General features: G+C 35.1%; 1 protein-coding gene across 1 annotated transcript in view; it reads right to left on the bottom strand.

The window, feature by feature from the left end:
• Window positions 1–13,344, bottom strand: part of DOCK2 (dedicator of cytokinesis 2) — a 486,757-nt gene that overhangs the window by 55,200 nt on the left and 418,213 nt on the right. Inside the window, exon 33 of the mRNA XM_012552398.3 lies at window positions 9,663–9,811. Coding sequence (XP_012407852.1) covers window positions 9,663–9,811 — 149 coding nt within the window. The remainder of the gene's footprint in view (window positions 1–9,662; window positions 9,812–13,344) is intronic.

The raw sequence follows: 13,344 nt of genomic DNA, 5'->3' as shown, positions 1-13,344 counted from the left end.
ATTCCTCTTATTCAACCCCACATCCAACTAGCTGCCAAGTCCTGTCAATTCTATGTCCAAACCATATCTTTTTTTCCCCCTTTTCCTTCTATTCTTAGTGCTGCCACTAGGTTTGGGACTATTACAACTTTTCATTTGGATCACACAAAAGGCTAATGAAAACTTGAGAAACTTGTTCAATATTCTCTGTCTATTGTCAATCCAAGAAATGGAACTTTAGGTAGTTAGTTTCCAGTAAAGTGTGTCTGAGGGCTCATGAGAAATTATATAAGGATAAAAAGGACCGAAGAGCTAGAAGAACTAATGGCTCAGTAGAGGCTGAACAAGAATTGCATGTGTATATTTGAAATAACAATTTCTCCATTTCTTCCCTAGGAACTTTTGAGTTAGGAACATTATTTGCTATCAACTGCTGAGAGGCTACCCTAATCAGCTGTCATGTGGCACCTATATTGCTTTTATGTTTATTCTTTCCTAATCTTAGACGGAGGAAGATGGGTGGTGTAGTAGATATGTGAAGACCGAGTTAGCACCCTGGATACCTTAGAATCGAATGGAGTCAGGATAAGCAAAAGTCCTTGGTCTTTATTCTTGGTCTTTAGGGGTAAAAGTGAATTGGATGGACACAGGATCTCCATGACCTCTCCTCTTCGTCTCCCACCCAAAAAGTGACTCTGGCTAGTATTACTCCACCCGAAAAATTCCATTTAAAGTAACTACTGATTGTATAAAATATTTAGGAATCTGTCTGCCAAGGGAAAATCAGAAACTTTATGAGCAAAACTACAAAACACTTTCCACACAAATTAAGTCTGATCTAACCAACTGGAAAAATATTAAATGTTCTTGGATTGGGTGAGCAAATATAATAAAATACCTAAACTAATCTATTTTTTTAGCGCTATCAGACTCCCCAAAAACTATTTTGATGACCTAGAAAAAAATTAACAAAGTTCATATAGTCTTACTCCACCCCCCTAGTCCCTCCTACTTCTCTGTATACACCAATTATTGAGCCAGCACAGAATAGTGGGAAGGGCCATTTTCCAAGCATATGCTAATAGAGTATTGGCCAATCAGTAATTAGCCTTAAGTGCTCAGTTGTCCAACCTCAGTGCATCAATTTAAGAGTTTCAGCCCTTTACAAGATAGAGTGCCAGACTCAAATGAGGAAGACTTATCTTGTTGAGTTCAAATCAGTCCTCAGACACTTACTATCTGTTTGACCCTGCTTGCTTCAGTTTCCTCATCTATAAAATGAGTTGGAGAAACAAACCCTAAATAGGGTCATGAAAAATTGAACATGATGGAAATGACTGAAAAACTCTTAGTCTATTCTGGTTTTAAATATTCATCTACCTATGTTTTGACTTTGTGAGCTTCAAAAGGTTGGAAGAACCATCAGAGGTCTCCTTATCAATGGGAATTGGTAACAAAGAACACTGGAGCCAGTAACAGCCATGATAAGTCTGATGAAGAGTTAGACCTGCGGAATGACTTCATTAACTCAGCTAAAGAGTGGATTGGTCCATTGGCCAAGAAACCAATCTTTTAAGAAGTCACCGCAACCAAGCAAGGAAGTAATTCACCAGGCTAGAAGTCTAAAGGTACATTTTGACCCCATTTATTCTACACATGAGAAGCAGGTAAGTGGCACAGTGGATAGAGTGCCAAGTCTGAAGTGACAAAAACTCAATCTGGACTTAGACACTTATTATGTGTGTGACCCTGACAAGTCACTTAGCCCTTTTGTTTCAGCTTCCTTATCTGAAAAATGAGCTAGAGAAGAAAATGACAGTATCTTTGCCAAGAAAACCCCAAAAAGAATCACAGTCATCCATGACTGAAATAACTGATCAACAACAATTCTTCATATATGTCTTGTTACCTTGTGTTGCAACTGTGAGCCCATTTTTCTCAGAGACAGAGTACCTATAGAAAGGAGAGTGTGTCCTTAGTTTGAGGAAGATGTTTTATACTAACCACTTTAGGTTTGAGGCTATTCTCTCAAGGGACTGACAGTGTAGAAAAGGCAATGTAGACTCAGCCTTAAAGCAAAAGGTACAAAATATCCTCTGTCCCCTAAACCCAAACAGTATTCTTCCCTGTGAACATATTTGGTGTCTGAAGATAATGGGCTCAGTATTCAGTGCAAAACCTCAGGAAATATCCCTTTGCATATTCTAATTGCCCCTCCTGGGTTACTGCTTTGTGATGGAGAAGGAGCTTGCATAGCTTAATGAAACTATGATCTATGTTTTGTGATCTAAGACAGACATTTCATAGTGGAGAGTTCTGACAAAAGGTGATCCATTGGAGTAGAAAATGGCCAACCACTTTAGTATTTTTGCCAAGAAAACCTAATGAATGGTATAAAATGATAAATGATGTGACATTGGAAGATGAGCCCCTGAATGAGAAGATGTCTAATACATTACTGGGGAAAAGTGGAAGACAATCTACACACAAATAATGAAGTGGCTGGATAAAAACCAAAAGGAAGCTCAGCTGGAAATGTATCTGGTGATGAAAGAAGGTCTGATGCTATAAAGATCAACATTGCTTAAGAACCTGGGATGTATTATCTATGAGTCAAGTTAAGCTGGATGTGATCAAACAGGAGACAAAAAAGGTTTAATCTTTTGAAAGATTAAACCTCAACACTTTGGTTAATTTAAATGGATGGGAATTGGTGAATTTAACTCAGATGTTCACTAGATATACAACTTTATATGTAGAAATGGAGTAGCCCTCATAGTTAATGAGAAAAGCAGTTCTGGGATATAATGTCAAGAACAAGAGAATGCTATCTGTTTGAATCCAAAACAAATCATTCAGTATCACAATAATACAAGTCCATGCTTCAATCATTGATGCCACAAAGGCCAAAGTTGATCAGTTCTATGATAATCTGCAACACTTTCTAGAAATATTTTTTAAAAGATATAACATTCATCATAGGGAATTGTAATGCTTAATTAGGAAATTAAAATATAATTGGAATAACAGGAAAGTTTGCGTATGGGGTACAAAATGAAGCAGGCAGAGGCTAGTAGAGTTTTGTTAATATAATTACTGCTCATAGCAAACACTTTCTCAACATTTCAAAATGTAACTCTACATAAGGACATCACCAGATGGTCAATATTGAAATAAAATTGATTATATACTTTACAACCCAAGATGGAGAAGCTCTACGAGTGCAGTTAAAACAAGATTTGAAACTGACTATAGTTCAGATTATAAACTTCTTATTATAAAATTCCGACTTAAATTAAAGAATAAGGAAAGTCATCAGACCATAAAGATACAATCTAAATAACATCTCTTAGGAATGTAAAATGAAGATGATAAATAGATTTAAAGGATTAAATCTTATAGATACAATGTCTGAAGAACTATGCACATAGGTTTTCAATATTGTAAAGAGAGTAGCAACAAAAAATATTCTAAAGAAAAAAATAAACAAGAAGCATAAAGGCTGTCTAATGAGGTTTTACAAATAGCAGGGGAAAGAAGAAAAGCAAAAGGGACAGGAGAAAATGAAAGTGAATGCAGAGACTAGCAAGAAGAGATGAGAAGGTTTTCTTGAATAAGGTAATGCAAAGAAAAAACTAGAATGGGAAAAACAAGAGATCTCTTCAAGAAAATAGAGATATCAAAGGAACATTTCATGAAAAAAATGTGCATGATAAAAGACAAATATGTGAGGGACTTAACAGAAGCAGAAATGATTAAAAAGAGGTGACAAAAATGTAGAAGAATTATACAAGAAAGATCCTAATATCATGATAACCATGATGATGTAGTTCCTGATTTAGAAGCAGACATTCCAGAGAATAAAGTCAGGTGGATCTTAGGAAGCACTGCAAACAATAAGACTAGTAGAAGCAAAAGAATTCCAGCTGAGCTATTTAAATCCTAAAAGATGAAGCTGTTGAAGTGCTGCACTTGATATGCCAACAAATTTTTTTCTTCCATGGCCACTGGATTGGAAAAGATAAATTTAAATTCAATCCTAAAGAAGGGCAATGCCAAATTCAAATTATGAAACAGTTGTGCTCATTTCACACTTCAGCAAAGTTATGTTTAATATTCTACAAGTTCGGTAATATGTGAACCAAGAATTATCACAAAAACAAGTTGGTTCTCAAAGAGACTGAGGAACTAGAGACCAAATTGCCAACACTTGCTAGATTATGGAGTAAGTAAGGGAGTTCAAGATAGATATCTACTGTGTCTATGACTATACTAAAACCTTTGACCAGTGGGATCACAACACAATGTATTAAATCTTCAAAGAGATGGGAGTACCAGATCATTTTATTTGTTTCCTTAGAAACCTGTGTGCAGACTAAAAAGCAATAGTCAGAACTGAGTATAGAACAACTAATTGGTTTAAGATTGGAAAAAGAGTACAACAATGCTATATGTTGTCACTATATTTATTTAATTTATATGCAGAGTATATCATAAGAAACACCAGGTTGGAAGAATCAAAAATCAAAATTGAGACTGTTGGGAGAAATACTAATAATCTCAGATGACACCACTCTGATGGCAGAAAGTGAAGAATTATAAAGCCTCTTGAGGGCAAAAGAGAAGAGGAAAAACTGGCTTGAAGCCTAATATCAAAAAATCTTGGCAACTGATCTCAATATTTTCTGGAAAATAGGGAGAAGAAATGAAAGTAGGGTCAATTTCCATATTCTTGGACTCAAAGATCTTTGCAGATGGTGACTGCAGCCAGGAAATTAAAAGATGCTTGCTCCTAGGAAGGAAAGCTATGACAAATATATTCAGCAAACCAAAAAGCAAAGACATCACCTTTATGATAAAGATATAATATAAATAAAGTTATGATGTTTCCAATAGAAATATATGGCTGAGAGAGTTGGATCACAAGGACCACAGAACCGACACTTTTTTTTATACATGACCAAACTGTTATTTCACTGTACAAAAAGAATCAGACTCTGAAATATTGTACAATTAGCTTGTGAAGGAAATAAAAAATGCAGGTGGGCATAAATATAGGGATTGGGAATTCAATGTAATGGTTTTTAGTCATCACCCAGAGTTCTCTCTGGGCATAGCTGGTTCAGTTCATTATTGCTCCATTGGAAATGATTTGGTTGATCTCATTGCTGAGGATGGCCAGGTCCATCAGAATTGATCATCATAGAGTATTGTTGTTGAAGTATATAATGATCTCCTGGTCCTGTTCATTTCACTCAGCATCAGTTCATGTAAGTCTCTCCAGGCCTTTCTGAAATTATCCTGTTGGTCATTTCTTACAGAACAATAATATTCCATAATATTCATATACCACAATTTATTCAGCCATTCTCCAACTGATGGACATCCATTCAGTTTCCAGTTTCTAGCCACTACAAAGAGGGCTGCCATAAACATTCTTGCACATATAGGTCCCTTTCTCTTCTTTAAAATCTTTTTGGGATATAAGCCCAGTAGTAACACTGCTGGATCAAAGGGTATGCACAGTTTGATAACTTTTTGAGCATAGTTCCAAACTACTCTCCAGAATGGTTGGATTCGTTCACAACTCCACCAACAATGCATCAATGTCCCAGTTTTCCCGCATCCCCTCCAACAATCATCATTATTTTTTCCTGTCATTTTAGCCAATCTGACAGGTGTGTAGTGGTATCTTAGAGTTGTCTTAATTTGCATTTCTCTGAGTAATAATGACTTGGAGCATCTTTTCATATGACTAGAAATAGTTTCAATTTCTTCATCTGAGAATTGTCTAGAACCGACACTTTCAAACTGTGCTGCTGGAGAAAACTTTTTGTGAATTCCTTGGACACCAAGAAGATAAAAACAAGTCAGTACTCAAAGAAACTAATTCAGACTATTTACTGGAAGATCAAATATTGAAGCTAAGATGTAAATACTTGGTATATAATAGAATATTATTAATTTTCAAAAAGAAAAAAATAAAATTATACATTATAGACAGATTGTTGATCTGAATGGGCAAAGGCATTTTTATACATAAGAGTTCTTTGCACATAGAAAATCACTTTGGCTACATAATGAAAAGACAAGACTCATTTGAAAGGCCCTGCCGTTAGGGATGGTTGAAGACAAAAGGAAAAGAGGAGGTCAGAGGTTGTGATGATATTTGTGTCATGGAATAGTGTCATGGAAGCAATGAACATGATATCTTGGCACACCAGATTGGATGGGTGTATCTGATGGTGGAGGAGGTATGATCAACAGTATAAGAAACCTCAACTCCTCAGGATTACTTCCAGAACTTTGAGAGAATAGTGGTTAGCCAATGTCTAGGGACCAAGCCAGAGCATTCAAGTGGGGACTGAAAACAGGAGGCTCTACTATAATAGGATCATAAGTTAAAAGGTACTTTGTAGGTTATTTGTTTTAACTCTCTAATCTTACAGATGAGGAAATTGAGGCCTATAGCCATCAAGTTAAGTCAAATTCTTGTGTTACTTTTTCTATAAAGACTCTGATTCTCCTCCTTTCAATGTTTTCTCAAATTTCTCATAGCAGTTAGCTTGCTTCTCCTTTTTCTGCACCCCATTCTATATTGTATTATTTTTATTTGTATATCTATAACATTTTCTCTTATATATTGGTAAACAGAATTTTGTAGTGGACAGAGGGCCAGCTTTGGACTCAGGAAGACCTGAGTGTAAGCCCTACTTCTGACACTATTAGCTATATGATTGTCGACAAGAAACAATCTATTAACTCCTATAAACAACTCTTTAAAATTACATATTATATGAAATACTTTATAAGAAATGAAGGACAAGCTGATTTTAGAAAAGCCTGGAAAGATTTACATAAACTAATGCTAAATGAACAGAACCAGCAAAACATTGTACATAGTAACAGCAAAATTGAGTGATGATCAACTATGACAGACTTACCTATTCTCTGCAATACAGTGATCCAAGACAATTCCAATAGATTTAGGATGAAAAATGTCATCGACATTCAGAGAAAGAACTATGGAAACTGCGAATGTGGACTTTCACTTTTTTTTTTTGTTTTTTTTTGTGATTTTCCCCCTTTGTTATGATTTTTGTTTCCCAGAACTATTAATATAGAAATGTGTTTAAAATGACTGTATAGGTATAACCTATATCAGATTGTGTGCTGTCATGGGGAGGAGGGAGGTAAGAAAGGGAAGAAGAAAAAAATTGCAACTAAAAACATTACAAAAGTGAATGTTGAAAACTTTCTTTACATATAATTGGAAAAAATAAAATATAATATTATTAATCTTCAAGAAATAAAAAATAAAATTACACATTATAGACAGGTTGTTGATCTGAATGGCTAAAGAAATTTTTTAAATATGAGGTTCTTGCACTTATGAAATCATGGATACATAACCTCAAAAATTATATTCTCTTTAGTTCAAGGATATGGAGCGTGTTATTTTTCATTTCCATATTCATAGGAGGCAACTCGATGGTGCAGTGGCTAGAGTGCTGGCCCTGGAGTCAAGAAGACTTGAAGTTAAATCTGGCCTCATATATTTACTAGATGTATGGCCTTAGGTAAGGTGCTTAATCTTTGTCTGCCTCAGTTTCCTCAACTATAAAAAAGGAATAACATTAACATCTACTTCTCAGGGCTGAGTGAGGATCAAATGAGGTAATATTTATAAAGTGCTTAGCACTTTAGCCAAGCAATGCCTGGTATATAGCCAGTACATGATAAATGCTTGTTCCCTTCCCTTCCTCTCCATGGCATGTAATACATTCCCCTACATATAATAAGATACCACATTCTTATTTCATTTGTGTGAGGGTGCTCTCCCATTGATTTAAATGTCTATAACTTAGTAGTAAGTCTCAGAGTTGCCTGAGGCTCAGAGAAATTAACTGAAGCACAGCTAATAAATGTCAGAGGCAGAATTTTAATTAATCTACTCTTGACTCCAAGTCCAACATTTTATCCATGATATCTTGCAAACAATATGTACTTAAAAAAATGTACTTCATAAATGTTCCCTAAGTTGACCTGGGTTCAAGTCCTAGCTCTGACATTCCTGAACTTTGTGATTTGGGATGGGTTGCTTTCTCTCTGAAGCCTGTTTTTGCATTTATAAAAAGTAGGTTGGACAGCATGATCCTTCACCACTCTGAAGTTGAGTGAGTCAATGAGCCTAGATAGACATCCTTTCTTTGCCTGGTCGCCACTGAAAGAGACTGTGAGGCACTCTAGGAATAGAATGAAATCAATCTGCATGCTCAAAATTTTCTGTATGATGAATAAGCTCATTTGGTGAGAGGATGGTGCTAATGATGTCAGATCACAGGCAAGAGACTATATCCCTAAACTAGGTCAGATTTCTCACAACATTATCCCAATGGGGAGGAGGCAAAAACATGTGATCTCTAAGTGAAAACTCTGTCCCCATGGCCAGAAAGGAAAATATCAAAGAATACTTCTAATTTGCTACAGTTGTGGATCTTCAGATACAAGACTCATTACATTTCCAATCCCACAGATGAAATCAGGGAACAAGTCAGCTCAGTCATTATTCAGTGAACTTTCTTAGGAAGAAATAGGTAAGATTTATAGACATTGTGATTATCAGGAAAAAGGAAGTTATTGTCTAAAAGGTGGCGAGTAGGGGTAGGAATTTCTTAACAGTTACAACTTAACTGGGCATGAGAAATGGGTTTTATCACTCAAATTTTGCTGACTTTTCACTTAAAAAACAAAAATAAAAACCTCATATGTGGTGTTTTTTTGTGTGCTAGACAAAATTTTTAGTCCATATCACTGTTACTCCCTGACAAAGTTAGAGGTCTTTCTAATTAGGCTTCTCTTCGAACCCATTTTGTATAGTACCTTTAATGTATATCCAGTATGAATAATGATAGGCATCTTGGATAGGTTTGCTCATATACACATGTATATGTATATGTATGTGTGTGTCTATATTTATAAATATTTGTTGTTTAGTCATTGAGTCATCTCTGAATCTTCATGATCCAATGGGCCATATAGTTTATGAGGTTTTCCTTGTAGCAAAACTGGAACAGTTTGTTATTTCCTTCTTCAGTAGATTAAGACAAATAAATAACTTGCCCAGGATCATACAGCTAGTGTCTGAAACCAGATCTGAACTCAGTTTTTTTTTTCTTTGACCAGAACTCTATACACTGAGCCATCCAGTTGTCCCTGATGTAAACTTCCTCAGTACTGTGACTTTCCCAAGTCAAAACAGCTAATGAATGTCTGGAAGTTGGATTTGAACTCATCTTCCACTATCCACTGAGCTAACAGCCTCTCTAACTACAGATATATATCTATTTGTGTCTTTGTCCCAGGAGTTAAAGCACAAACCAAGCACAGAAGGAAAAAAATAATTCTCCCTAATCACAATTTATTAAGAAGAGAACCAAAGAGATTTGTAGCAATACAGCACATTTTAATCTTACTTTCTCACCGAGTGAGAGGGTGTGGTAGAGTACTGACCAGATTAGAGCTCTCAGTTTTTTTCTTACCTGAATACAGTCATAAATATTCCCTTCTGACCACAGCTGAAGCTCATTGTAGACAGTGCCAAATAATCATTAAGAAAGAATGGGTAAGAGATGAGGGATTCACCATACAATGCCACATCCATTTTCTGCCTCATTTATTACCTTTTTGAAATCTCCACACCTCTGATATTCACACAGCATCATGTCAAAGAAAATTGGGATGGTGGCTTTCCGGAGTTCAACTTCAGGAATGAGTGTCATTTCTAGAATTGGTCCAACCATTCCAGGAATAAAGCAGATTTTGTTCTGCCCTGAAAAAGAAGAGGTACATAATAATGTTAAATGTAAATAAGGGACTCTCAAATACAGCACGATAAAGAGGTAATGTAGATAAATAAGATATGATGTGTAATTAGTCAATCTTGAACCAAATTAAAAACAGAGTCTCTTAGTATAGTTTATGCAAAGTGATACTTGGAGTTGTGCCTTTTATGCATTATAAGGAAGTTTTCATATTGGGATTTTGGGAAAAGCCATGCAAATTATAAAGCTGCATTACAAAGAAAAAACGCATATTTCAAAAATTCAGCAGTAAAATTGTCATTCGTATGCTAATAGGGAAGATGCTGGTAAGTGTAACTGATGTAGAAGCATTCATTTGATTTCGGTGGCATCCTAGTCAAAGAATGACATACCTAATATTCCCATTCTAAACATCAGGAAAAATCATGTATCACTAATTGGTAAGGGCAAGGTCTTTTTTTTTTTTCTTTAGATGACAAAATTGACAAGCAAAGTTGGACAATGGATAGAGGGTAGGACTTAGAATTGGAAATATTTGCTTTCAAATTTTACTCTGAATCTTACTAGTTTTGTAACCAGGAACAAGTCATTTAAACTCTGCCTCAGGCAACTTACTAGGTTTTGTTTGAGTTGTTGTCTGTTGGGCACATTAAGGAAAGACATTTTCTCTTTGCTGAGGAGAATAACTCTAGAAAGTGTCCAGAGAAGGACAGTCAGGTTTGTGAAGGATCTTGAGTTCATGTCATGTGAGGATCAATAGAAGAAAATAGGGATATTTGAATTAAAGAAGAGAAGGAGAGGGAGGGAAACATGGGAGCTGTGTTCAAATATTTAAAGTATTTGGAATATTTGGCAGATTGTCACAAGAGACAGAAGAGAGATTAGACTTGTTCTTTTTGGTGTCATGGGAGCAGAATTAGAAAGAAAATGGCTAACAGGGAATGAATAATCAAAACAAGTACAGAGATAGTAACAGCTAACATTTATGTAACACCTTATATTTTATAAAGTATTTTACATATGTCATTTCATTTGATACCCACCACCCTGTATATTATTCCCTTTTATAGGTGAAAGAATGGAAACTGAGAGAAATAACTTGTCTGAAGTCACAAAGTTAACAAGTGTTTAAATCTGGATTTGAATTCAGGTCTTTCTAATTAAAAATCCAGCATCTATCTATTGTACCACCTAGTTGTGCTTGATGAATTCAACTTGCCTCGTCCATATGATCTGCATATTTGAGTAATAAAAGAATTGACAGGTATGATTTATGAACTGAGTACAATTTAGTACCACAGAGAGTTGGAGAAAGTCAGATATCCCTATTTTCAAAAAGGGGAAAAGAATTAAGTTTGCAAACTCTTGATCAATGAGTTTAAATCTGATTTCTGAGAAATTCTAAAATGAATTATTATGGAAAAAGAAAGAGCTGGCAAACATTGAGAAGGAAGAGACATTTACAAAACAGTGTCTGAGACAATAGGACAATGATGGTGAGATCATGCCAGATACATCTTTATTCCTTTCCATACTGAAAGATGAGGGAAATTATGGGGAGAATTTATCTAGATTTTGGAAAAGTATTTGATATAACATTTTATACTATCTTTGTGAAAAAAGATGGGAAAAATACATGAAACTATAATACATTTAGATTCAGAACTATATAGAATATCTACATAGTGTAAGTTAATGGTTCAATTTCAGGATGATCAAAGGTCTCCAATGGAATATTTCAGGGAATTGTGTTTGTCTCTATGCTTGTTTAATATATTTTTCCAGTGACTTGAATAAAGACACAGATATCATGAAACCTCTTCTGATTTCCCCATTTCCTTCCTCCCCAAATTGCCTTTTATTTACTTATGTTTGTCATAAGCATATTTAATATTCTGCATATATATTACCTACACATATGTATACATACATACAGAGAGATGTATGTATATATGTACACATATATGTATATGTGTCTTCCTTCATTATATGCAATCATCTCAGGACTTGGTCTTATTTCATTCTTTGTATTTGTATCCCTAGCACCTAGCAGTCTGAATGCAGTAATGCTAAGTAAGTGCTGTCAGTTGATTAGTTGATTGATAACACACTAATCAAATCTTATACCAATCTAGAAGTGATAGTCAAGGAATTGTATGAGACAGCAAGTATCCAAAGGGATCTTGACATGCTAGAAAGTTTGGCTAAACCTATATTATTATATTAATCCTTATAGAACATAATCTTACATTCCATAAGGATTAATATAATAATATATAGCATTTATATAGATCTATTATGTATCAGGTCTTGCAAAGCACCTTATAAATATTATCTTATTTGATTCTCATGACAACCCTGGAAGGTATATGCTATTATTATCCCCATTTTATACTTGAGGAAATTGAGATAGAGGTTGATTTAAGTGAGTCAATTGACAAACATTTAATAAGCACTTACTATGTGAGGTATTGTGCTAAATTCTGGGAATACAAAAAAAAGGCAAAGACAATGTCTGCCTTCAAGGGGCTCATAATCATGATTTAGATTAATTGATCTATCTAAGATCATGCAGCTAGAAAGTATGTGAGGCCAAATTTGAACTCTGATCTTCCTCACAACTGGCTTACACTCCAACTTATCATATCTCTCTCCCATACTGAATGTGTCCTTTGCCTGAGGAATCTAAAGATAACTTTAGATGATGAATTAAATTAAATTGAATAAACTTGTTCTAGATGGAGATGCTACTTCTCTTGGGAAGTTATTTTGGGAAAATATATTGCTCATGGAAAAAAGGTAGAAAGGTATAGAGGGCAAGCTTCTCTTCTCTTAATACTGGTAAAATTAATTTAATACAATTAACAATTAAATGGTTACAAGGAAGGTAGTATGAAGAATTATCAACAGAACAAGTGACAGTTATGTAGTACTCTGTATACTTTGTTTCATTTAAGAACTCACCACAATTATGTTGAAATCTAGATATCAAGGTAGAAACTGTAATGATCATTATCTGCATTTTACAGATGAAGAAAATGAAACTCAACAAAGTTACCTAATGAATAAGTGCCAGAAGTAGGATTTTAACCTGCATCTTCCTGACTCAAGTCCAAACCATGTATTCACTACTGGATATTGACATATGCTTTAGGTCTTTAAACAGAGATGAAATAATCATTTTTCAGGCAAGTTGATATGCACTGTTTGTGATTAGGCCAGCCATACTGAGATCAAGAGTTCCTTCCATGTACCATTTGCAATGCGTAATTCTGAAAGGACAGCTTGTTCTGGGAAGGGCATCTACAGAGCTCCCACAGTAATAGATCTGAAGCTAAAGGGGGCTTTTGAGACTATTTAATCCACTTCCTCAGCCCCCATAATACAGATGAAGCAATTGAAGCCCAGCATGGTAAGGGACCTACCTAAGATTACATGGGTGGAATTCCTCATAATTAAATTCGAACCCCAGTTCTCTAAATTCAGTCAATGCTCTTTCCTCTCTCTAAATATCAATGCTTTCTTTGATAGTGGTATAGTG

The sequence above is a fragment of the Sarcophilus harrisii genome, chromosome 2 (genome assembly GCF_902635505.1).
Source record: "Sarcophilus harrisii chromosome 2, mSarHar1.11, whole genome shotgun sequence".
Lineage (NCBI taxonomy): Eukaryota > Metazoa > Chordata > Mammalia > Dasyuromorphia > Dasyuridae > Sarcophilus > Sarcophilus harrisii.
The sequence above is the reverse complement of the archived record's forward strand: the minus strand, read 5'-3'. Positions and strand labels throughout refer to the sequence as shown.